The sequence below is a fragment of the Apteryx rowi genome, unplaced genomic scaffold, assembly GCF_003343035.1.
Source record: "Apteryx rowi isolate R43461 unplaced genomic scaffold, aptRow1 scaffold_844, whole genome shotgun sequence".
In the NCBI taxonomy this organism is placed as follows: Eukaryota; Metazoa; Chordata; class Aves; order Apterygiformes; family Apterygidae; genus Apteryx; species Apteryx rowi.
This window is the reverse complement of record NW_020451143.1, coordinates 212,274-238,576: the sequence shown is the minus strand read 5'-3', so window position 1 is coordinate 238,576 and position 26,303 is coordinate 212,274. Positions and strand designations below refer to the sequence as shown.

The window sequence follows — 26,303 nt, the reverse complement described above, 5'->3', positions numbered from 1 at the left end:
CACTCATTATCTTTGACCAACTAAAAATAAAAAATTATACTTGATCACTGCCTGCTCAGCATTCCTGTCTAGGGACCCACTGGATCCCAAGTGCTGCGTTCTATACAAGTAACATTTAGCTTGTGATAAATATATGTAGTATAAAATGATCTTTAGAAATTGAAAGGTTGAATATGTTGGATAATCCATAACAGAAATTCTGCAAGGCAGATGAGAGCTACTCTGGGAATGTATTTCAAATGTTTTTCAGTGACAGCCAAAGCAATTTCTGTATAAATTTTGTAGGGTCTTTTGGCTTTAGTGGTGCTGTATAAATATATTGTTCAGTGTAAAACCCACAATACTTGATCTCAAGCAGGAAGGTAGTCTGGGGAAAGGAAATGGCCTTCAACTGTTACATCCAAACTACAGCCAAGTCTCAAGAGCAAGGTACCAGACCAAATACCTCATGCCATTTATGTGGGCTAAAGAAATACACCCTGTATGGTGAGCCAAAAATTTACTGATTGCCTGAGTCTTAACAGCATAATCAAAGATCTGTTACTAGTCCAGTTACAATAATATTAACACTTGTCCAAAATATTCAGCTATTCAAAATATTCAACTCATTCCCAATAACATTGAAATTGATATTTGCAAACTTTCTAGCATCTCTCCCTTCTCCTGGTGTTATGCTCACCCTTCCAGTACCCGCCGCCTCCTAATGCTGATGGTGCCAGTGTTCCTGCAGAGAAAGGGAGAGAGGCTGCAGCGAGTTGCTGGCTCTCTCAGTGCTTCAGTGGGAGGATGTTGATGGTTGGGTTTCTTCCTTCTCACTCTTGGATCTGCATGGGGTTATTTTTATACATTGACAAACACAGCCTGCTAGTTCTTTCCTCATTTGTCCACAAATTCGTTGTTATATCCACATTTTAGAGTATCTTGCATATTTTACATATGTCAGATACTTGTTCTTTGCTCTCTGTTATCCCTAAATATATATATATATTTTTTTAGTTTTATCTGGCTCCCACTGTTGTGTTCCTTAGTGACCAGTAATTGGCCATTTGTGAACTACATTTATAGCCCAGGGGACTCTGTTGCCTTTTTGTGCCTGCACTTTCAAGGTCTCTGTTATCTTTGCTTATATTTTTGGGGCCCCTTATAACAATCTCCTGTTTTTCTTTAACAGCCTTCTAACAGGGATGTCTGGTAACAGAAGTAATGTTTTATTAGCAAAATCTAGTCATGCGTAGATCCTTGTTCTAGGGTCTTTGCATTATGTCACACTACAAAAGTTACAAATCATTAGAAGGTCTGTATGTGTATCTGTAGACAAATATAGCTGTAGATATAATAATAACTTTGGTAAATACTTGATATTAATATTTATCAGTCACTGGTACCACTGTTACATTATCAAAACTGCTTTACAATACATCAAATACAACTCTGATTCAGCTATTCAGAAGTCATTCTCAGTTCTTGGCTGCCACTGGCCTTGTTCTGCAGTCTTCTACAGTAAATCTTAGCATTGTATCCTGGGGAGTCTCCACTACTTTTGACAAAATTTCCATTTCCATCCTCTTTTGAAGGAACCCATTTCTTCTTCCAGTTCCATCAAATTATTCTGAAACTTTATTTCTACAATCTCTCCAGCAGGTCAGAATAAACCAGTAAATTGTAAAAAGTACTTGATCTCAAGCTGCAAGGTAGTCTGGGGAAAGGCTTTCAACTCTTACACCATACAGTGAAATCCCTGAAGTGCTGGTATCCTCCTTATCTTACAGGCTGCTGAGGCTAAACAGAAATTTCCAGTGTTCCAGTAAAGCCTCTACCTACTGGCGTCTGGGCCATGAAAGAAGGAGCTGGCTTGTTTCCAGGTTTGAAAACCCAAACCTGCACATAACTAGTTGCTAAACCTTCAGACTGAAGCATACTAACATCCATATAGAGCAAGCATCTGCTATTTACCTAGTTGTTAATGAATGTATCCAGAATCTTCTCTTCCTTGGGTATCATTTCCTTACCTGGATTAAAGTGCGGAAACAGAGGCTTGGAGTAGTCCTGTGCTTAGCAAGATCACAAACATAGGGCCGTACCTGTGATTTCTTTTTCAGTCATGCAATTCAATGGGGTCTTGACAGTGCAAAAGCAGGCACCCTTTTTTCCTGATTCTTAGATTGATTTTGAGCTGGTTGCTAGCTTTTGTTGAAAAACTTGATCTCTTTGGGCTAAAATTTGCGCAGTGTGATCAGCAGCTTCATTACTAAATAATTTCAAGTCTTGTTGTGTTCTCCAAGATTGCAGAGCCTGTCCAAGTGATATGGTAAGGTGTATGACCCCTCTACAGATGAAGGTCCCTGGAAACTGCACGTATAACAAGGCTGTGGAATAGAAATTAACTATTCATGACAGACTGGATGTTTGTGAAATGTTTATAAAGACCTATAGAAACTACTCTGTACATGTTGAGGTTGGATTAGATGATCTGTAAAGGTCCCTTCCAACCTCAACCATTCCATTTGAGTTCTCTATTTCCTTACAAATCAGAAAATAAACCTTTTACACCTTTTTTTGCTCATATACATGCTATTTTTCAAACTGAAGCAAGCTTAATCTCAAACAAAATCTGTCACCTTAACAGCTTGGCCTTATGTCAGAAGAAAATAGATATTTTCTGAAATTTCTCAGAAAATGAAAGTTTAAGAACCACCAAACTGTTCAAAGCAAAGTTATAGTATTTCAAGTGATTGGGAGAGTTTTTTTGATATTTATAAAAGTTGTTAGATTATATATTGATTGTACTCTCCATCCATGAGACTACATGCACACCGTGTCTTAATATTTCAATTTAAATATACACTCTTTGCTATTGTAAAATTTGGTTATAGGCTGTAGAACACATGAGCACTTCATCTTATTACAGATTCTCAGTTTATTTCCATTGTTTTAATTAAGCAGTAAATGCAATTATTTTGAATATTGGTCATTGTTTCCTACCTTCCTGCTCTTCTGTCACTTAACAGAATCATTACGTTCTTTTTGTGTGTTTATTTTTATATAATTTGGTTTTCTTGGCCATCTCCTTGTACACCTACGAGGGGAATTCTGATATACCTCCTGCCATATGCTAATGTGACTTTGTTATACCGTGACTGAATTTGACTGAGTGTGTTGACTGTTTGTTTTATGTAAAAAATACATGTATGTTGTTCAGAAGAGGTTAAGATTCTGGTAGAATCTAACTGAGACCTGTTCTTTTCCTGGCTATATTTCTTATGTGAACCAGATTGTTTCCTTATTAACAGGCTGGAAGCATTATTTGAATAGCTTGCACATACTCTAATATTGCTGTATAATATAATAACTGAATATGGTGCCCTATGGCACACAATGGCTTAATAATCCCACAATTGGATTATTGAGCATATGCCAAGGACAGCTCTGTTCAAGTGTCAATTTGGGGACAAAGCCTCCTATAACACAGTACATGTAACCTTAAGGCACCATATAAAATATTGCAGATTACTGATTTATCAAGTGATAGTAACTAGTGAAAGGTAATTAGCTTTCGGTTCTTTTAATTCACCCCCTCATGTGTAAGTGTCATCAATGACCTGTTTAGCAAAGCTGCGTGTTGTGTTTGAGCAGCAAGCGATGTGGCTGATCTCYGGCCTACAACAGCTGGTCTTCAGTGGCGCTTCACACCATAATTCCCAGTGACTTCTGCGGGAGCAGGGAGTTCTCAGCAGACACCTGGGATCAAGTGCTGGGAGATTAACAGCGGAATGTTACAGAGAGTATTTCTCCTTTTAGTGTGTGTAAGGGAATTTCGTGTACAACCACATTACAGCTACCTGGAAAGAGAAATCAAATTCGAGAGCAGTGAAGCAGTTGAACCATGCTAGAAGTTTACAAACTTTAAAGAAAAAGTTAATTTTTATTTTCTTTTGCCCACAGGTCTACCCACGGATAGCGCCGGCATTTTGGCACTACCTGCGGGTAGAAGTGAGTAGCGGGTATTTGAATACTCCCACATCTTTACTTTACAGTTTACTAGTACTTACTGAACTCCTAATTTGTCCATTGTGCAAAAATAATTAGCTGCTATTGTAGCTGCCATTTACTGTGAATGTAGTCTTGTACTAATCCATATTGTTTTAACTACAATATAATTACTAACCCAAATCACAAAGATGTGATGTGTTTATAAGCAAGACTAAGGACAAAAAAATTGAAATCTAAGTCAAGGCCATATAATACATTGTGATTATAGCACAATCAAAGTACTGAAATCCATACCTGCACCTCCTTTTATAAACACATTTCACATTCATGAGAAGAATGTGGAGCTTTAGTTCTGCTGTATCATTTTTGCAAAGTTTGTGCAACTCAGCTTGATACCATTTCTCCCTTCTTTTGTCCCTCAGGAGCATGAGCAGCTCAGCTACTCCTCCACAAGGTCCAAGGCTCCAAGTGTTATCATCACAGGTCTCAAGCCAGCCACCAAGTATATATTTCATATCAGAGTCAGGACGGCAGCAGGATACAGCGGCTATAGCCAGAAGTTTGAATTTGAAACTGGAGATGAAAGTAAGTTTTACTGAAGGGAAAAAAATCAAGTGCAATAAAAGTAGTATTTAATTCTAAACAGTCAGACATTGGGACTTTGAATGGCTAAATCCATACTATACACTTATCACAGAATGACCACTGCTATATAAGACTCAGCCCTGCACTTCTGGTTTGTCGTTTTTTCTTTTTTCTTTTTTCTTTTTCCTTTTTCCTTTTCTTTTTTTTTTTTTGAGCAACAAATAGACGTCTTAGCCTGAGGTTGCAGCTGAAGGAATGTTTTCTGCTGCAAGTCTTCCCCCGTATCACTTCTTCACTCGAAGGCCAACCTTTTAGCATCTGGAAATATCCCGAGTAAAATCTGTATGTTTCATAAGCCCAGCAGCTTCCTGCAAGCTCCTAGAACACTGTAACAGAGTCTTTTCTCTATAGGTTGTAGTGCTCCCAGAATCTACAAATAAAATTATGTAAACTTTTATATGTGTTTCCACTCAACCAATAAGCATACTAAACATGCCAGTAAGAAGCAGAAAAACCTAAATATTCCTAAGGAACATATAAAAAGGCTTGACTCATGCTCTGAACAACTTTATAATGAAATCAGATATTTCCCTCCGCATTCAGAGAAACTGCAAGCAAGGTATTTGCAAGCATTTGAGATAAAATCAGAGTAGTAGATACAACACTAAAACACTCATTAATGAAATTACTCTAATTAACCAATTAAGTATACCGTGTTTTTCATTAGTGTTTTAGAATTCAAGTTGCTTAAGCTAAAGTACAGACTCAAAACTCTCTGTAAGTGTTTTTAAGAGCACCCATGGGTCTGTGTTCCATTTTCATTTCTTCTTAGCTTCTATGTCAAAAATGTTTTAGGGAGAGATTTCCAAGTGCTTAATGCCTAATTGGATTTTTAAAAATTTCTAGGCCCTTAAGCCAGTTGGTTTGAATAGAACTTAAGCACTTGGGTCCTTTCAAGAATTCTAGTAGATCCTGTCTGCATCTTCTGGTGCGATGCTGTGTGGAATCTGGCCTTCAGGCACACTGGGGCATAACTTGTATCAAAAGTAAATGGAATTGAAACCTCTATGAACCTCTGTCAGATCTGTGAAAATGTGACTTACCCATCTAAATCATGAAGACTATTGTTCCTGTGGCATTTCTTTCATTGCTAAGGCAACATTTCTTGGGAGTGAGATCCCATCCACTCCTTCCCAACCAGCATCTCCTTCTCAGTTACACTAATACAACTGTCTCTTGGGCTGCATGGTGAGCTAGAGCAGGACATTAATATAATTTTAAAATAACTTTTTACATGGATGGGAACAAGTAATTGAGGGAGCTGGGGATCAGAGAGATGACGATTTTTTAAGCTGACCACTGCTACTAAAACCAATGATTCTGGAACCTTACACAGTTTTGAAAAACATGTTTGTAGTCCTTTAAGTGAAGTAGTTTAGGCTTGGATCCAGATGACTGAGACAGAGATGTCATTGTAAATGCTGGTGTGTTATTAATTCATCCTTCCCTAAGTTCTCATACCAAATATCTGAGGTCTGAAGCAGTTCAAATCCATGTAGACTTAAATGGTGTCATAGTGCTAAGGAGCACCACTGTTACAACACTGACTGTGTATATTGGACTAGCTTCTCTAGCTCTACAGCCATGAGGCAAAGAACAAAAAGAACTAAGGATAGTGTTGTCAAACACATAAAAAGTAGTTTAGAAGCCTGAGTTGTTCTCCAAACTCGCTGGACACCGAGGATGACTAGCAGTGGTACATGGTTTAGGCTTCCATTGTAAGATAATAAAACAGGTGATAGGTTAATGTGTTTTTCATGATGCTACTGTGAGTTTCTCTCAGAATTTACTTGTAAGCCTTATTACCACAGCAAAATTAATATAAGCTGCTATGTTATTCAGTACTAAAAAGGAAATGGTAAATTATTTCACGTGTAATTTATTCATTCAAATTTGTATCCCATTTTGGAGAAGCACTGAATTTTGTGATAAAAAATGATATCACATTCTGTGATATGTTGTCTGAAAATTCATCAGATAATAATAATTTGTAGCCTGTGGGTTTCTCACTAGCCTTCTGCTCACTGCATGGAAACACAAGGTTCCTACAGAAACAGAGCTCTATTGAAGAGAATATATTTCAAATTTCAACACTCTTAAATATTTATTGACTCTCAAGTACTTCTAAGCTCTTAGTGTGAATCTTGGTAGTGAAACATGAATACACATTGTATAGTTGTTGTTTACCGACTTTTATTGCTTAGCCTTGTACCTGACTAAAAGTATTTAGTTTATTTTAGAAATAAATCGTTGTGTGATTGAAAGGAAATGTAGGTAGAGGAGTCCTTGTTTATGATCAAGTGAGGTGGAGATAGAGAGAAATTTTGCATTTCAGTTTAAAATGGTACCTGGAGCTAGATAAAGACTTCAGTTTAATTAAAAGAGTAGTTCAAAGAACCATTACGACTGTGGTCTTATTCAAATATTAGTACAGTGCTTCTTTAGATTTCAAAGGGAAAAGAGGGCAAAGTGAGTACCTGGTGGTAAATATTACTTTTTTCAAATGGAAGCAGCCCTCAGTGACCAATCAAATGGTACCCTGTTACTGTCCAAATATCTTACTTCCTCAAAGCATTATTTTTAAAGTAAGCCTTTTCTAAACTTTAAAGCCATATCAGATGATTATGATCATTCACTTGAACCCCTTTCATAATACAGGCCAAACTTCTGTAGTCCTATAATTTTTCCAGCCAGTTTATAACAATGGATTGAAATGTAACATCTCTCATACACATATACTCTTTGATTTAGAGTCTTCCAGTGATGGGGAGCTCACTATATTTATAGATAAATCATTCTAGTGCTCATTATTAAAAGTTTGCACCTTATTTCTAGCCTGAATTTATTTTTAGCTTGTATTTTGTACCATTTTTCTGCCAAAATTATTTTATTTATGGGTCTAAGATTAGCACTTACTGTCTCAACTGGAGCATTGTCTTACACAGCTGAATAATTAGCACAAAGCAACATTTTTGTCATTAACATTGTATTCCAAGATGCTGACCTACATTTAGATGCAGGGTTTGGAGAAAGTTCTGTTGGACTGCCTAGTTATATAACATATACATATCAGCATGTAAATCTTATGTTTCCCTTGCTGTTGTGCACCTGTCTTACAAATCAGTCCAAGTCAAGCTGTGTAGTAATCTGTCTTCATCATTTACTACTCCAGCAATTTGCAGTTTAGCTGAAAATTTTCTAATTTTTTAATATATATTCTTCTCCATTGTTCTGAAAGATACTGAATAATGTTAGGCCAAGATAGACTCTTACAGCCCCCTTCTTCCCTACTCATTAGAAACAATTTACTTGATGAAAATTCCACATTTACAATTACTTTTTTGTGGTCTTTTTGTGGTCTGACTACTTTTTGTAGCCAGATTTTAATCAATTTAATATGAGCTATACTGACTGTATATAATGTTTTCATCAGAATGCTGGGAAGGACAGTGTCATAAAAAGTCAGTGTTGTTAACAGCAACTTTATCAACCAATAATCTCATAAAAATAAACAAAAAATATTTTAAAAGTAACGTGTTTGATAAAAATCATTCTCATTTGGCATTAGTTACTAACATACTTCAACTCCCTATGCATTATGTATTAGCATCTAGAAAAGAATTCTGGGACCAGCTGCAGGTGAACAACCAAGGTTACTCCATTTACCTGCTTAAATATTGACACAATTTGTTGACAGAAGTGGTACAATGAGCAGTCCATAATTAAGATTTTTCTTTAAAGAGTTCTAAAGAACCTAGACAAGTTCTAAAAAGTGTGATGGTACAAATGTTGATTCTTAATTTGTAAGATATGTRTAACTAAGTCTTAAAACAGATTGTCTTTGATAGCAGAGTACCGTCATACTTGCTGCAGTATACTGGTTGAAATGCAATCTGTGCTGCTCCAGTCATATAGGATAAAATTAGATACATCATTACTAGGAACACAAAATTTTGGACTGATTATTAATGCTGGTGCATGAAGCAGAAACAAGACTGTCTCTGTAGAAGTAATTAAAAAAAAAAAGTTAATTAATCATGCAATGCTGAGCTGCTTCCCAGGAAGCACCCTCGCTTGCTGGACACTAGACTGAGGCAACCATTGCCTGGGGAGTGTGTTGTTGGACAACTCTTCTCCCTGCTGTAGAGACCAATAAATGAAACAATCAAAAGAGTAAAGTTTGTACTTCATGAAAGGAAATGGCGTTATCTAAAAGAGTCAGGAAAGTTCTCTTTTAAAGGAAGAAGGAATGGATGAACAGATGCTGTCAGGGGTTTCTTTCACTGCTAAAGCTAAGAGGTTGCTGCTGGGAAATTTCCATGTAACGGCTTTGCAAAGCATAGTAACTACTGCTTTTGAGCTTGTTYGTTACTGCCATTTTGTTCAGTCTCCCTGTTTCAGAACCTTACAAGCAAAACACCTCTAGCAAAGCTGACAAGGTTTCATGCACTCACACACACACACATATGTACCACTGCTGTGGCTATAAATTGAAGTATAACCTCACTCTTACTTAGTTCCTGCGTTTGTGTATCAGGAGTGCCAGGTATCTGAGTCACCACAAAAACTCCAGTCCTTCCTAGAAGGAAATGTATTGTGACAATAAAAAACCATTTGTCCCAAGGCAAACATGCTTTAATCTCTTACTGTTTTCTCTCTCCCTCTTTATTTCTCTCTCTCTCTCTTTTTTAACTAGATGTTTACAGAGTACTTTAATATTTAGTGATTCAAAGCATTCTTTTTTTCTGAAGGAATGTTCTTTATCACCTCAAAGGCCCTTGTGCCTAAAGGAATTTTGTAAAATATTGAACAATTTATAGCTGTTAGGCAGTGGAGTGTTTTCATGCAGCAGCTCTCTTGTGCAGGAGTTGTTCTAAAACAGAGGGTGTTTTACCATGTCAGTCTTCCCAGCAGCAGGAAAAGGTTTTGTGTTTTTTTTCTCATGGATTTCAAGCTCAGGTCTGCCATGCTTTTGTAGTGGAATGGCTGTGTCCTCATGGCATGTTATTTGGCTGGGTACCCATATGGCCCTGTGACATACTGTGTCATTTTTTCGATTTCAAATATCTGAGATCGTGAAAAGACTGTGTCATAGCTGCGTCATATTTTTTTAACACAGTGTGGAAAGATCTATGGCAATAGGACATTTGAGAGTGTAAGGCTTGCTCGGTTAGTGCTGAAGGCAGATTACTGCAGTGTGTGGCCTGATGTGATGCACTGGGGCTGGATCCTGGGGTGATCTACGGTGTCAGCTGGGCCCAAATCACCCAAGGGGCAAACTAGCATGTGCGCAGTGTGGACTAGTACTTGGGCTGCAAAGAGAGTGACCCAAACTCATAAATATAGACACCAAGCAGTTTTTAATCCAAAAGCAATGAGGACTTGCGAATGCTTCAAATAAAAAGTATTAAAAACAGCAACAAAATTATTCATAAATGATGTTGATAAACAATAGCTTTAAATTCTTTAACATAGGCACAGGTGGTGCTTTTCCTGTATTGTGAGGTCTGGTGAATTCTCATATTCTTCCTCCTCTTCCCACGTCTACAACATTTGTCTTTTAACTTTTCATCCTTAAATAGTGGTACCTTGGATTTGCAACCCAAATTTGATTTAGAGCCCAAGTTCCCTTCCTTCCAGAACTCCAAAGCTCAGGAGAGGGATCCTGAATCATTGATTCTGACAGAGGTCTAGTATTGTTTCAGATAAGTGCTCTGATTCATGCCACAAGGATGTTCCTAGGATTTTTTAAAATACATTGGATTGCCGTTGCAAAATAGAGATTTTTTTGTTAGTGTGCAATGTTTTGACAATATTAAATGAAGTTTCTGGGTGAAAACAAACAAACAAATGAGAGTTCACGTATCTCCTATCTGATAACTGTCTTGCTGGATCTATCCTTATGTCTGCCTCAGTCTTACTGTAATCTTGAAGTATTTCTATATTATGTTTTATATTTTCATCCATTTGCACTTCAGATTTGACTTTGGCCCATCTGATATCCCTATTTTATGTGCCCAGAAGCCCCGGAGATTTGACTTTTTCTTTGCATTTCCTAGACAAGAACAACATCCTTGCTCAGATCTCAAACTTCCTGCACAGGCTTTCCATTCATCTACTGGTCACTCAGAGAATGAGAACACTCAGAGAAAGGCTTTTCAAGCCAGTATATACCAAAAAGCTTTATGCTCTTATGCTAGTGATAGCATTAGTTTTCCCTTTTAAAAGTCCTTTTCAAGATTGCCTTTCCATTGCCTCCTCCCTTTCCCACACCCCCCCCCTTCGATTGGAGCCCATTGGATCACTGGAGCACAGGTTACCTAATTATACTTCATACTTTTCTTTCCTATTGTTCTTAAGCGCTGTTGTTTACAATGCCTTGTAAATCCATCTGACAGTCAGCTCCTGTCTATTAGAGCTCCAGTTCTCACCATCCACACTTATCTGTCTTACAGCTTCGCACTACTATCTGTCTAGCTGTCTTTCTGTCACTTTTCTATCTTTCACTCTGCTGGAAGGTCCACTGCCTGATAGATGTCAAATTAAAATAATGAAAGCATGTAGCTAAGACACAGGACTGAGCTGATGTTAGGGTTTCCAACCCTTTTATGCCAAATACACAACTTCTTACAGATTTTGGATAAAGTTGCTCAAAGAAATGAAAGGAAAAAGAAGGAGCTGGAAGATTCTTCTCTCCTTTTATCCTCCTGTCCTGTGATTAAACTTTTGCACTGTTCCTTCCAGACTGCCCAGTGAAGAAGTGAAGAAGCCTTGGGATATTTCCCTCCAGTCTGGAGAGGACAGAAAGTGCAGCTCCTCCTCCACAGGCCTGGGTGAAAAACCCAGAGAGGAGCTGAGACAGGGCTTGAAAGTGAAGAACAGATGGTGAGGACAGAACATATCCCAGGCTGGATGCAGACTAGGGAGCAGAACTAGGTAAAGAATGAATTTCTGGGCATGGTGTTAAGCAAGAAAGGAAGAAGGAATGATGCTATTAGATACTCATGTATTAAGAGTCCGTAAGTGAACAGTTTATTTTGACAATATGCTTCTGGACATATGTATGATACATGATGTAGTTTTAGAATTAATTCACCACTTTGACTAATCATATTAGTTGCAGCTATGCTGTGTTTAAAGGGTTATGACATCCAAACATTGCAGCATACTATCTAATCATCTGCTGAGATAAGCAATAAATCCTCCCTTATCTTAGTCTTGTGCTATTTGTTTTTAAAGGATGTCTTTGTCAAAATGAACTTATCAAGCTGATGGGCAGAGAGAATGATCCACGCTACCAGATAAAAGAACAGCCAGCCCCATGAGATAAGTACTAAGCTCCCTCGTGAGTCTTCTCTAAAGCAGAAATCTAGCAAATAAATTCRCCTTTTGTGTCCAAGCACCAACAAGGTAATCATAGCAAATCCTAATCCTTTTCGGGGGCTGATGCACCAACCTGTATCAAGCACTGGATGGATAGCACCTCCCTCCCATTCACATGTGCCTAGGAAGGCTAATGAGGAAAGAGAGTGCTACTGGTGGAGCACTGTCATCTTGTCAGAAGGAGCAGGGGTAGATTGAATGTCCAAGAAGGGGATAGGGTCAAGGGAATAGGGACAAGGGAAGCTAAGTTGGCAGTAGTCTTCCCATTGGCACTGCTAGCAATATCATACTCCTGTTCCACCAGTACTTCCTCACCACCTCCCCCATAAACTTTAACTTTCAAATGGAGTATGGCCCCACACACATAACAGCCACGTTTGTCCCTGTGGTCACAGAACTGCTAATTGTCCCTGTACAGGAGGGTTTGTGTGGTGCTGTATGATCCCATGATTAAACACAGAGGGATGAAATAAGGTTGCAGAAACTTGCTTGGCTTTGCAACCTATAATAATTGTTTTTCTGTCCTGCATAACTGAGAATACTGAGGAGAAACAGAAGGACCAACGTGCCCAGCTGATGGAGAGAAAAAATGAAGGAAAGAAAAGCAGGAAATGACAAAAAAGAATTGAGAACATGCATGACAGAAACATTATGCATCTTGAGCTCTTGCTCTTTACAACTTAAACATTACCTTAAAAGAAAAAGGGGGAGATGAAAAAAATGACAAAAAGATTGAGGGACGTGACCTGAATTTAACTTAGAATGGCAAAATGCCTAAATATACTTCTGCTTTCAAGAGTGTTGTAAAAATATTAATTATTGTGTTTGCTTTATTACCATCTTCTCACTGCCTCGATAGTGTTTCCTGGAGCTTTTTACCTGTGTGTGAGAAGGAGTCTGTATATGTGCACACATGTGTCTTTGTGTTTATGTGTGTGTTGTTCACTGCACTGTGCCTTTATTGATTTCTAGAAGGATCACTTCAAGAAAAAATAAGTATTTCCATCATTTTGCCTTACCTGCCTTTCTGTCAGTTTTTAACAAATCCACATTTTCCAGTTATACTTGTCTGTCATTTGACATTTTTATCTGACAGGTAAATTAAGGTCATTGGAAAGTTTCAGGCTTGAAAGCCCCTTTGTAGTGATTTGGCTACTTGAAAAAAATCCTAATATATTGGACTCTGGCATCTCTGCCAACACAGTAGAATAGAAACAAGAGAAACAGAACGATCGCTGTTTAGGAATGTACAATCTCAGCTAAAAATTGTATTAGGTAGAGGTGGAAAGGACTAAATTGATAGGAAATTTGTCCCCCTTCACAAACTTGACTGGAGTTCCTGATAGAAAATACATGTTATTAAACTGATAGATTGCATCCTGTTTTAGCTAGAACACCAAGAAATAGCAGCTCCATCCAGCAGAAATGATCCAGGAAACCTGACCTTTTTCTTCTCAATAGCTAGCAGAATGTTTCTTTGGACCATGGAGTCGGTTCCTTCATTTGTACCCTGAACTTTAATTTTCATGAAGAAAAGCCCTGGGTTGTCTCCTTAATAATGAATGTCTGTTGAGCAAAATCACAACTAATTTATCTGAGCCCCTGGTTCATTTTTCTCCTGCTGAATTCATTATTTTTGCACACCTCTTCTTCTTATCAGAAAAAAGAGGGCCGCAACGTGTCCTGTTCGGTCCCCAGCCCCGCTTTGCAAACAGTAGCAAAAGATACTTATTTAAAACTTCCACCTCCTTTTACAACTTAAAACTGCTCCTGGCTTTAAAGATCTTTGCAACATTTATACCCTTGGCAGTTTGAAAATAGTATTCAAAGTTTGAACAGAAAACCTGGAATTACTGTTATTATTTACATTGTTACTTGTGTGGCATCATATTTTAAGTTATGTTTTCTCAAGTGAATCTGACTCAATGAAATATAATATGATGCAGAGTCTAGAACCCATTCCCATATTGCTAGCTGCCATTTTGGAGATTAGCTATTCAGTGAGTATTTTGATAACGGGTTTTGGTACATCATTTATTGGAAGATTTATGTAACTTGTCTGTGGAGAGTTTATGACCACAGATACTGAATGCATTGTAATTTACTGCCTGTGCATATCTCCATTAAATTATATAGGCAGAAACTTAATGGTAGAAATCTAACAAGTTGTTTTTACTGAAAATTGGACATAAATTACATAAATTACTATTGTTTTTATTTGCTTTACTACTGTTACAAAGCCAGTTAATAATGCTAATTTCTAAACCACTCATAAAAACTATGTAGAAGCCAAATGTTTTTCTTGGAAACAGCTTTTTATGAGGCTTTGGGCAGTGATGTGTGCATTATACTGGGCTTTATCAATTGTAAAGTGAAAAAATATACCTTACTGAACTTTCTCTTTACAGACACCTAGGTGATTTCCCTAAGCTTTAATCATCTGGTGCCCAAGGAGAGCTGAAGATTTTGCTTATAGAACAGTTTACAAGTTTACAAAATCAGAGTTGCTTTCTTGATGAATCCAAAGATTTTTTTCTGTTCTGCATTTACTACTGTTGCCAGAGGTCATAGAATAGGATCATTTATTCTTCTTTCAGAACACTATTATGTTTTTTCATAGAAACTGAAAGTATGATTTAGATAAACATGTCATTTGGTGAAAATCTTCAAGCATAACGAGTTTACTTTAAGAAATAAAACTTTGGAGTCACAAGGCAGGAGATGAAGAAAAAATGGAGCCTAATTCTTTTCCCACTCATGCAGTACTTGCACAGTCAGGACAGGCCTGGCTGTAAGTAGGTACTTTGTCAATGTTAATATTTAATATTATAAAGAATAAAATAATAAACAGTTGAAATCTGTAGAGACAAGATAATTTCATGTGGTCTTATTTGACTCCCAAATGTCCTGCAAAAAGTAGTGAGAAAAACACGAGGCATAAGAAAATTGAGTATCTTTTTAACTACATTGACGCCAAGAGTATGTTATAGGTAAAGCTGTATAAATTCCATGACAATAAAACTAACCAGCAGACATCCAGCCTGCCACATGTTAAGTGTATTTTTTCTGCGCCGCCTTCTACAGAACCCAGTTTAGTATCAACTATATACATAGCACTGCTACTGACTTCACTGGGACAGCTGGATGTAGAGAAGCTCTGAATCTGATGCAGGGTTAAGATAAACGCACAAATACATTGTAGTTTTGTGTCCAAAATCCTGCCATACTCAAACTTTGGTAAATTGCCAGTGACTGATAATGCCAGTTCTTCATTTTAAAATCTCAAACCCAGGAAATCACAAAATTCCCAGTTATTAGAAAAGGATGCTGATGCAGCAGAGGTTACGTATGTATCAAGATCCCACGGATTGTTTTGGACCTTTGATTTATATATTTTTTTTAAATATAGAAAAGCAATTGCCATACCAAAACATTTACTGTGTAGTTTGAATTTTACTTCCAAATTGAAATTAAGTTGCGATACTGTTATCATTAAAAGGATGATAAAATCTCATATTTCTGTTGTTACTTGTTATCATAAGGTGGTATAGGATCTTTCAGATACAGGCCTGAATTTTCAATCTCTAAGAATAGGTGCATCTGAGTGCTTAGTTTGCAGTGCATATACTAACTGCGAGAAGGAGAAGCTTTCTGGGAATAAATAGTGGGCAGTGGATGCCTGTGGACTCTGTCAAGAATTACATATCCTAAACATGTACAATGTTACAGTGAAACTGTTTTAGTTCTGTAGTTACTGTCTGTTTTTATGAACTGAGAACCTACAGACCATTTTAGATAAAAACAAGCAGGCAGATCAGTGGTGGTACAATGTTTGAACTACTCCACACGCTATATTCCTTACTTGTAAAAAATCTTCTCTCCTTCATAAGTGGACATGGATTAAGACTGTTCACTTCACAGACAGATTCCCTCCCGTGCCCTTGCTAAGCACCAAGGAAACCATTATAGGTTTCAGGGTAATTGCAATGTTTGACCAGTGAAACACTGTTATCCATTCTGCATGAACCCCAGGTGCTGGAGTTTTAACCTCTTTTCTTTGTGCTTCTGTTTCAGCTTCCGATATGGCTGCGGAGCAGGGGCAGATTCTCGTAATTGCCACTGCTGCTGTCGGTGGATTCACTCTCCTGGTCATCCTCACTTTGTTCTTCCTAATCACCGGGAGGTAATTAATGCTACACCATTCTCATTTACTCAGGATTAGAGTCATGCAAAAGGGAGAAGTCATAATAGTTCAGTCAGTAAACCACGTTTTTACTGCTAAAAGACAGGTTAGGCATAGTGGGGTTAATGTCGTCTTTGTTCAGCACCACTCACATTCACAGTTCTATTGTGAGTCTTGTGGTGTGCTGTTTTTCTTGAACCCAAGTTTTGAGAGATACATGATTATGTGAAATCAGAAAATAACTTTGCTGTTTTTGAAATAACTTTTTTGCCCTCTTTCCTGCAGAGCAAGAATTTAATAATAAAATCCACCTGCACCCTCAAGGCTCTGACATTAAAATCTCATAACTGTCTGTCAATTCCACAGCTTTGGAGGGCTTAACCTTAGGATTTTTGACGCCTTGAGGTTTGCAGTATAGCTTGTTAAAGGGCAATTAAGTGGCCAATTTTTAATTATTTTGCTACATTAAATTTGTAGGGAAAAATAATATACAACTATGTATATATTTTATATATATGCATTTCTGCATCTGTTAAGAGAAAATGTAGAAATAACGTAATGAAATTAAGCTAGGGAAAACTTTGCTCTCAAATACTAGGATGATTCTACTGCCTGTAATATCATTTGAGACTGCAAAATAGCCTCCTGAAGGTTCTATTTGACTGGGGGGGGGGGGTTAAATTGGATTGGACATATCCCAATTATATCTGCATTAGAGCAATACTGTTGCACTGGTAGGGGAATTCACTGGTCTGGACAATGAGTATTTTTTATGACTTCCCTGATTCTTATACCTGCAGTTGTTTCCCTCCTTTTAGTACAGTGCTAATTGTCCACCTTCCTTCATTTGATATGTTGATCAGGATCAAATAATGACATTATGTTAATTGGATGAGAAAGTATTTTGATTTGAGGGGCCAGATGCCATGCTCAATTACACACTGAAACTTTGAAGGAACTCACCAATTCTTAGTGGACTTGCTAAAAAATGCAGAGAGAGATCAGAATATCAGTCCTCGCCAGAGCTCAAATTCTCACATACATGACTGCTTTCATGGTACTTTGTTTTCTTTTCCACTGAGCCTCAGGGTGTTTTCCATGTGGCTTCAAGAGTTCTTCTGCTTCCACGAGGAAGCAAAGCAGAATTTACAAGGACAAAGGCAATATGTTCCCATCTTCTCTGTGAGACATTAGTGGCACCACGTTGCTGCCATGGGTCAAGAAGGCCTTAAAAAAGACCGATATCCTGTAGAGATATGGGGCCTCCATGCAGAGGGAGTTGGGCTACTAGCTCCTGCAGTAAGCTCTGTAGGCAGGTTTGTGGGCATGCTCTGGCCCCTGTCTACCCTTTCCCTACTCTTCACATCTCCCCTCTCCCTCCTTCAGACAAAAAAACACTGGTGTAAGAGCCTCTGTGTGAGGAAGATTCTTCACAGAGTTTCCTTCTTGCCTGGCTTTGGGACAGAAAAGATCCAGAGTTTGAATGGAGTTCTGCACTATTCCTTGCCTTCTTTAGAATCTGTATTTCATTTAGGGAAAAGACAGTACTCCACTGAATGTGATAATGATCATTACAGACTGGACTGATAGCAATAGACAGTGCCGCACTTTCAGATTTGTTTTAAGTCACTGTTTTGTTGTTACAGCATTACCTCTAACTGAAGAAGAGTGAAGTCCTACCAGTGTAGGTTGGAGGTTTTATYTGCAGTATCCCAGCACTACAGTAGCTGCCATTATGTGAATTAATATGGTCTCTGCTCAGTAACAGAACCAGTTGTTCTGACACTCCATTGAAGTTAGTGGAAGTAGTTAACATTGGAATATATTGTGACCTACGACTACCTGTGACTACAAACTGACAAACATTAGATTCTTTCAGGGGAAGGAGGAGCTACTCAGACAAAGATAAACTCTTGGAGAAATGATTGTGTAGAATCCTCAAGTGGAATTCCTGAAACATCACGGGAATGCTTCCCTTGGAAAGCACTCAATAAATTCAGTAGTGAAAAAAAATGTAGAAATGAACATTCCTGAGTTCTTTCTGCTTTTATTCCTCCTGTTTGCTAATGATAAGGATAGCCAAAGTTCTTTTCGCTTGGCTTTCTAACATCATAGTGAATGAGACTATTTCAATTACGTAAGATAGGAATTCATTCTAAAGTGTTGCTTAAATGCAGTGATGAGTGCATTCTGCAGAAGACAGAGCAAGAGAATTTGAATAAATACTCAATTTACTATAGGATTGGAGGCAAATTTCAGCGTGAAAATGGGATTGGTACCCTACAGATGTGCTCTGCTTCACTGTTTAGAATTAGCAATTTGATGAGCTGTTGAGTCACAAGGCTGCTGATGAGTCTATTCATACTGGAGAGGCTGGGTGAAATGAGCACCTGCCTCTGTACTTCCCTGTGTGATTACCCACCAGGAGCAAGCAGGAAGCACGGCTGTCAATTGCAGATAGAAAAATGAAAGCGACACTGACTTTGAGGCACAGAATGTGTGGGGAGATGGGGGTCTTGGCTAAATTTCAGGAAATCCAGTATTAAAGCTCAGTGTGACTTATTCTTATCATTAGAGAAATTATTCCTGTCTGATTGTTCAGCAGCTAATAATAACAGGAAATGGGAAGCTGGAACTGAAAGACTCCACTGCTATCGATTACTCAGTGGGCTTCTGTAGTCAAACTTTGGGGCTACATATGTACTTGAGAGAACTGTACAGGGTTAAGGCTTTGTTTCCTTGGCTGGGTTCCTCTGGGAAAGCTCTTTAAGTGGAAGAGCTTGTGTTCAATGTTTTTCATGGTAGTTAGGACCCTACAGACCAGTTGTCCAGGTCCTCAGAGTGGCACTGGCACACTTAGCGGTCCCAGCAACAGTTGTACACTCTCAAGTTTACCAGAGAAGCTGAGAATCCAGAGTTTACTGTTTCCCTCCATAAGGGTGCATAACCACAAAAACAAGTGCCCTGCAAATAACAACCAATTGTGATAGTTTGCAAAGTTACCACCCTTCAGGTGTTCATCATCTGCTCTACAGCAGTGAATGAATTTTTGAGTGATCCTAGTCTGTTTCAGTAGTTTAAATGAACCATTGAAATGAGGTGGATGTATTCACATATTTGTCATATCTCCATTATTATTATTTTAATGGCTATAATAGCCATAATTATAGATTTTTTCATTTTATAACACTGACAATGAACACACAAAGGCTGATCACTTTGTCTAGCTCATCTTGGAACTGAATATCTACACACAAAAGCATATGTCCATGCACACTCCTGTTCTCCAGGACACCTGTAACTTCTGTTAGGGTCACTGCTGCAAGAGTCCTTAGCCTTGTTTCAGTCTCTTCAAGCTCCCAAAAAGTGTCCCTGTAAATCTTCCTTCTTAGGCTGCTCTGTGGGTGAGAAGGAGCTTTAAGACCAAGAGCAAAGTCTTCTTTTTTCTTGAACTGAATAGTCATTTCCATTATGCAACTMTCTAGATAAGCATTAAAGGCCCTGCAGCTAGGCAGCATTCAGGTTAGGGGATATTTCATCACAGGGAGCCTCAAATCTTGTCATGTGTCAGTTTTCTCCAACATACCCTTTGCATTGCCAGGTAAGGTCACTAAATATTAATGAACATTAACAGAGTTCTGTGCAATTTGCAAAGGATTTGCAATTTGATAGCAATCATAGCGGCATATGCTAAATCACCATATTGACATAGCAGCTGCATATTGTTTATTCTATATGATAGTTACTATCTTAAAAGAAATAATACATTAATGAAGGCACAGACTGAACAGAGCTACTCAGAAAAAATAATTGGTCCTGATATGAAAAAATATTTTCTTTATGAAACATGCTGAAGTCATAGAAACTATTATCTTATGAAGAAAATGTGAGCTTTTTTGACCCACTGGATATGAAAGGTAATAGAATAAGATTTCACTGGCATAAACCAATGTGTGCAAACACAAAGACGGGGGAAATAATAGTTTATTGTTAAAGTATCAGAATTCTTTAGAGGAGTCAAACTTGGAAATGAAGCATCTTTACTGCTTGAACTATGAACCTGAACTGTAATAGTAGTTAATTTTGCTACTAATCATCCAATCTTGATTTATTTTTATTTGTATCTGATCTTTTTGTCATTGTTCATAGTGCATGTTTCCCTCAAAGTTTCATAACTAAATCTCTTTAGATTCAGAACAGACAGATTTTGGCTTTCATATACACTTAATTTATGAATTACAATCGTTTTAATTAAAACTTCACTTGCTTTTCTTAAAAGATGCCAGTGGTACATAAAGGCCAAAATGAAGTCTGAAGAGAAAAGAAGGGCTCATCTGCAAAATGGACACTGTAAGTAGTTCAAAACTTAGTTATATAAAATCTGTATCACATTTTAAATGAAGAATATTCATTGTTTTCTGTACCTCTTTTGCCCCTGATTCTGTAATCTGGACATTTGAATAGATCCTTATTGCCTGTATCATCAAGACTGTTTATTTTTATTTGTATATCCTTTTGAACAATTTCACTGAATTCACTCTACTGAATAAGTTTCTGTGATATTAAGCATTCATAATATTCATCAGTTTTTGAGGTATATTTCCGTGAATTCACAACTGCTCTGGACTCTGCTGAATGATTTGCCACAAAATTCCACCCTTGGTAACCACATGCCTTGTTTGTATCCAGTTCTCAATGGCTATCAATGTCTTTTGGGATCTATACTTCCAGCCAACCAAGACATAAAAAGTAGAGTGGGCTGCCTGCCCTCCTGTTCCTTCTTGCTGAGCAGTAGTGTGAGAGAAAACCCTGACAATCTCTCCTGTGCAGTATATTATTTTATTTAGTTTAGTTTAGTTACTTTATTTTAATTATGAGCATCACACCTTTATGTTAGAGTGGCTAACTAAGTGTTCATTTACTCTTGGCTAATACAAAGGGTATTATATTTTACTAATTTTTACTCCATTTTGATAACTTCCCTGTCCCATATGGAAATATTATGTTCAAGACAGAAGCTAAGTCATCAGAAGTAAAATCTTTGTTTCACGTGACACCAGCATATCCAGCCAAGTGGCTGTTTCTGTCATGGGAAAGGGCACATTTCCTCAGAAAGGATACTTCCTAGGAAGATATGTTAGTCATTTGTTTCCAAACACAGTAAGACAGGAAAGAAGACAAAACCCTTTCTGCTGGCGAGTCTGATATATGCCTCTGAGACCATGACTGAATTTGAGAAAAGTCTCAGTCTCTTTCAGGCCAGGGTAAAAAATGACCCTATGTCATGCTGACACAATGCTTCTTCTCAGAGGCTTCTCATTCTCTTGCAGTTATCTCAGCATCAGACTTGAGGGGGCACAGCTGACATGCATGCATTCCACAGAACCAAGGATAAAGAGGAATTACCATGACTTACCCTAACAGCTAAAACTGTATTGCCAGTGATACTCCTTCCCTGACCCTGAGCACTCAGTACCTCCTCCATGCTAGTAGCAATCTTTGTCTGCCTACTGACTACTGCTAGTGAGCCTATAGAGTTGGTACCCACATCTCAGCCTGAAACAATACTTTGGGCTGGGCAGTCCCTGCTGGGATCAGTATAACGGTGACATCTCCTAGAGAGGCTGAAGCTGTTCAAAAAAGAGCTCTGCTGCAAAACCAGCACTGGTTAGCAATGCCTGTGCCTGCCCCCCAGCTTAGTCCTGTTGGTGCTTTCTCTCCTATTCTGCCGTGCACAGAGGAGAACCATGTCCTGTTCATCAGAGACAGATTTCGGGAAATAAACTATGAAGGGAGTGAGAAAGGGGTCGATGACCTTGTTGATAATATGACATCCCATGGTCTCTGGTGTGCTCTCCATTTCTATATGTTATGTGTACTCAATCAGCATTGGTCCAAAGAGGTATTACACACTCCTTGATGAAGCCAAACCACATTCATATGTTCTGAACTAAGTCTTCTTAACCTAAAAAATGTATTTAGGCTTATCATCAAATGAGTCGCTTTAGACTCAGCTACTAAGTGATAAGAGGAAGAAGGTTGAGAGGTACTTAATTCTCTAAAAAGAGGTTTTCTGTACCCAGCTGCAATACCCTCCTCTTACCCTGAGAAGTCAATGCATTATCTACATCAACCTCTGTTGATGAATTGAAAGTTTTCCAGAACTTAATTACCACATGGCAGTAGCCTTTAAATTTCCCATCCAGATAGTCCAAGAGAAACAACATAAGTTCTTGGACATGCTGCACTCAAGACCATGAGGGACATTAGSCATGCCAGGAAATGATGGCTTGTTGGAGCCTGCCAAAGCAATCTGGCACCAACCCACTACTGCTGCAGCCATCTCCAAAGAAGCAGACAGAAGTTATCAAAGCCTTGTAAATGGATTTGGATATTTTTGTTCTTGTCTTGCACCTGGCTCTCTGGTTGTGTAAGCTGATCAGGAGAGAACAAAGCAGCACAGTCCTCCAGGACCTATCTTCAGGGAAAAGGCTCTCAAAAATTGGACCTGTTTGGCAAAAGGAATATTCAGCCATCGGCCTGTAAATGAAGGGAGTAAATTAGCAAGCACTGTTTTCACAGTAAAGGACAGATTGTCTAAATTGTCCAAGGAGCAGTAAAGGGAACATAAACTGCTTTGGCAGTTATCACTGTCCCTGTTTAGGACCTGCCTTTCCCTGTATCTCTGAGCCTCACTCAGTGTCTCTGTGGGCACCCTTTCAAGTGGACAGCTCAGAACTCATATTTTACTTTGTGACTTGCTGCACTTTCCAGTCTTCCTGTTTGCCAGTGGTACTTGATGCATTCCTTCAGGACCTGTGCTAAGTGTAGAGACACCAACCACCCTTTTCAGAATAAAACACTAAATAGTAATTGCAAAGGAAAGGTTCACAGTAACAAAAACTTGAATATACTTTGTCTTACCTAAAAATAGCCCTTCCCTCAAAACTTAGGTAGGCCTGTTATTGTAGTTCTCTTTTCTAAGAAGTTCCCAAGAACTTTGTCATCCTCTTTATTGTCCTGCCTGAAATGCTGTAGCTCCAGAGATGCTTGTGTCTAGCTGGGACAGAGACAAAACAGCAACAGAGTTTGACACTGTCTTATCACTTGAATACCGAAGAAAGCACTTGAATACACTTGAAAACCAAATACTGAGTTTTCTGAAGCCCCTTGAATTTTTGTTCCTGTAGGACAGGATTAACTCTTTGCACCTGTSTATCTAGCAAAAATGACGGTTACCAGACAGAGGTATACATAGCATTCAGAGAACCTAATACCCATCTTTTCTCCATTTTTTACACTAAAACTGGTTATCAGTTATCATTGCAAGCTGAAAGGATATTTAATGTGCAATTGCATGCAGTAGCTATTGCAGCAACCCTGAAGAAGTATCCATGCTTTCAGTCATCCAGAACATCTCAGGAGATTTGAGCAGGATCCAGCAGGACATTTCTCAGAGTTTCAGGCAGTACTTTTGAATGCTTTTGATCTTATAGACATGGCATGTGTGTACCAAGAGAGGAGCCAAGGTCTGAGCAAAGATAATTACTGTAGGTCATTCATTTTACAGCAATTTCTTACTTCTGAGGAATAAAATAGATTGGATTTGCCAAAAATAGCCATGAATAAATAAACTGGCTTATTTGCCATTGTCATTGTTTCCTTAATAGCAATGCACTCAGCGATCTTAAGTGTATTGACAGAACTATGACATGTTAAAGGATTCGGTATTTGTCTGCATGTCAATCAGAAATGATAATATTGGTCTTGATCATCTCATTCACAATAGAGTTAGTTCTTTCACACTTTCACATATTGAGTAGAGCCCTTATCCACCAAGTTTTTATAAATCTCACTGGTTATTACTCTGATGCTTGTTTGACAAAGCAAGGTTGACATAATGAGACCTTGATTTACAAAAATGACATTGAGAATTAAAAGGAGGACTAAAAAGCACCTTTAATTTTGAACTAATTAATGGCTTGATGGCTTGATGTTGGTAAATTGTGTGAGACTGGCAGAGGTTTACCCTCTATCTATGCAGATGTAAGACCTAGCTCTTTAAGGTCTCACAAGCCTCTCCTAAAAAAGCCACTTGAAGGGTAAGAGAAAATGTTTAAGTCTGGCTTAGTCAATCCTTGAAGGCTCTGATGCTACTAGCAAATGGAGCCAACTCATGTGGCTTCTACAGTTAGTTTCTGTGAAATTAGTATCATTAGTAATTATCATTTTTTCTTGGGTTCTGGCACTTTAAAAGTGAAAGATTTAATATGTTATTACCAATCTTCTCAATTGTCTAGCCAAACAACAACAAAAAATGCATATTGTTATAAAATCTGAATGTCAAAGAATTCTTGATTCCTAGTATTCTCCCTTTTTTTCAGTACGTTTCCCAGGAATCAAAACATATATTGATCCAGACACATATGAAGACCCATCTCTTGCTGTCCATGAATTTGCAAAGGAGATAGATCCTTCAAGAATTCGTATTGAGAGAGTTATTGGGGCAGGTAAAAGCACAGTCACTTGAAAAAATACGATTGTGTCATAACTGTATAGGCATAGTAGGACTGCTTTTCTCAAGTCACTGTCATACTGCAAGTGGTCAAGTGTAGTACAAAATGCAGGTGTATTTCTCTGATAGACCAGTTCACTCTGAAGTGTCTTTCAGCTTCTGATCTAAAGTTACAACAGTAGCCAATTTCCCTGTCCTGCTACTACCAAAAGATCTCTAGGTGCCCACTCTTCCATACATCTCAGTTATTTCAGTAAGGTTTGGTACAGACAGGATTCCTAAAGAAATGAGAAACTCATGACCAAATTTACACGTCAGTATGGTCTGACTACCATATTGGGCTTTTCTAACTCAGTCTCTGACAGGGTACTTAGAAAAAAATTTAAGAAAGTAAGCATATGTAATCTAACCTTATTCATAAGTCCTCTTGAAGTTTAGTAGTCAGTGGTTTTGGGCTTCCTGAAAGTATGTAATGGAACTATCCTCCAAGAATTTTTCTAATCCTTTTCTTGAACCTGCCAGTAGTTCTGCCCTCCAGTGTCATGTGATCCTGAGTTTTAGACCATAATTAAGCACTATGTGAAAACAGAGTAATTTTTATTTGATTTGAATTTACTGTTTGGTGAGTTCACTGGCTGATCCCTTTTCACTAAAGATTTGTTTGATAAAGCCACAGGATTTTCTCACAGAGAAGTTCATGTGAGTCACAGTAATAAACTTTAATACATAACGGTGAGTCATGGGTTAATAGGTCCTCTTTTAGTTTGGAGAGGCCAGTGCTCTGTTTCCTCTTTTGTCTTCAGTGGAGGGAAGACAGCAACTACTCCAAGTGGAACTTCACTCCTCCTGCCCTCAAAAGATTCATATCTGACAATATACATACCACTGAAAAGAAAATGACACTAATTCTGGGAATGAAGAGTACTCATGAAAGAGGATTTCAGAAGGTTTATGGCTTCTACAAAACTTCTGAATTCTGAGCTTTAATTACACGACAAAAAAGAGGAAGGGGGAGTTCTGTTGGCCTGTTGAAAAGATTGATAGAAAAATCTATTGATATCAGTCTGTCTTTCCCAATCAAGACATTCCAAAAAAAACATAAAGAAAACAAGGAAGATAACCTGATCCAGTTAAAAGGTACACTGGAGAACAAATAGTTATAGACCAGGTGAATAGCATGACTGGCAGGTAAAAGGAAAAGAAAAACAAATATTATTGGAAAACTGGGTTGGTATTTTTCTCTGTCATAAGGAAACAGGAGCCATGCTATGTTTAGATTTTATTTACAGTCTGTCTCTTCTAAGTGCATTAAAATCCATATGCATACTTGCCTTGCCCTGGAATTCTGTGGTGTTCAAGAGGTATCGCATTAGGCTAGTGTTCCAAGTGTGGGTGTATTTAAATGAGGAGTTCTTGAGATGCAGATCCTCTGAAGTTCTTTATCCCAAACCTTTTTTAAGGCTTTATCAATTGTTTTGCTGTGTCCCAAATGTACTCAAAACACTGTGTCATTCAGTATTTGCCATAGTTAGCATCACATATTCCATGTCACTGAGGGGAAAGCAGCCTTTGCAACTGTTTAAAAAA

At 38.1% G+C, this 26,303-nt stretch overlaps 1 protein-coding gene across 1 annotated transcript in view; it reads left to right on the top strand.

Moving 5' to 3' along the window:
* Nucleotides 1-26,303, top strand: part of LOC112977549 (ephrin type-A receptor 6-like) — a 217,420-nt gene that overhangs the window by 71,808 nt on the left and 119,309 nt on the right. The window contains exons 4-8 of the mRNA XM_026090023.1: nucleotides 3,943-3,990; nucleotides 4,413-4,575; nucleotides 16,093-16,201; nucleotides 20,481-20,551; nucleotides 24,586-24,711. Of these exons, the coding sequence (XP_025945808.1) occupies nucleotides 3,943-3,990; nucleotides 4,413-4,575; nucleotides 16,093-16,201; nucleotides 20,481-20,551; nucleotides 24,586-24,711 (517 nt within the window). The remainder of the gene's footprint in view (nucleotides 1-3,942; nucleotides 3,991-4,412; nucleotides 4,576-16,092; nucleotides 16,202-20,480; nucleotides 20,552-24,585; nucleotides 24,712-26,303) is intronic.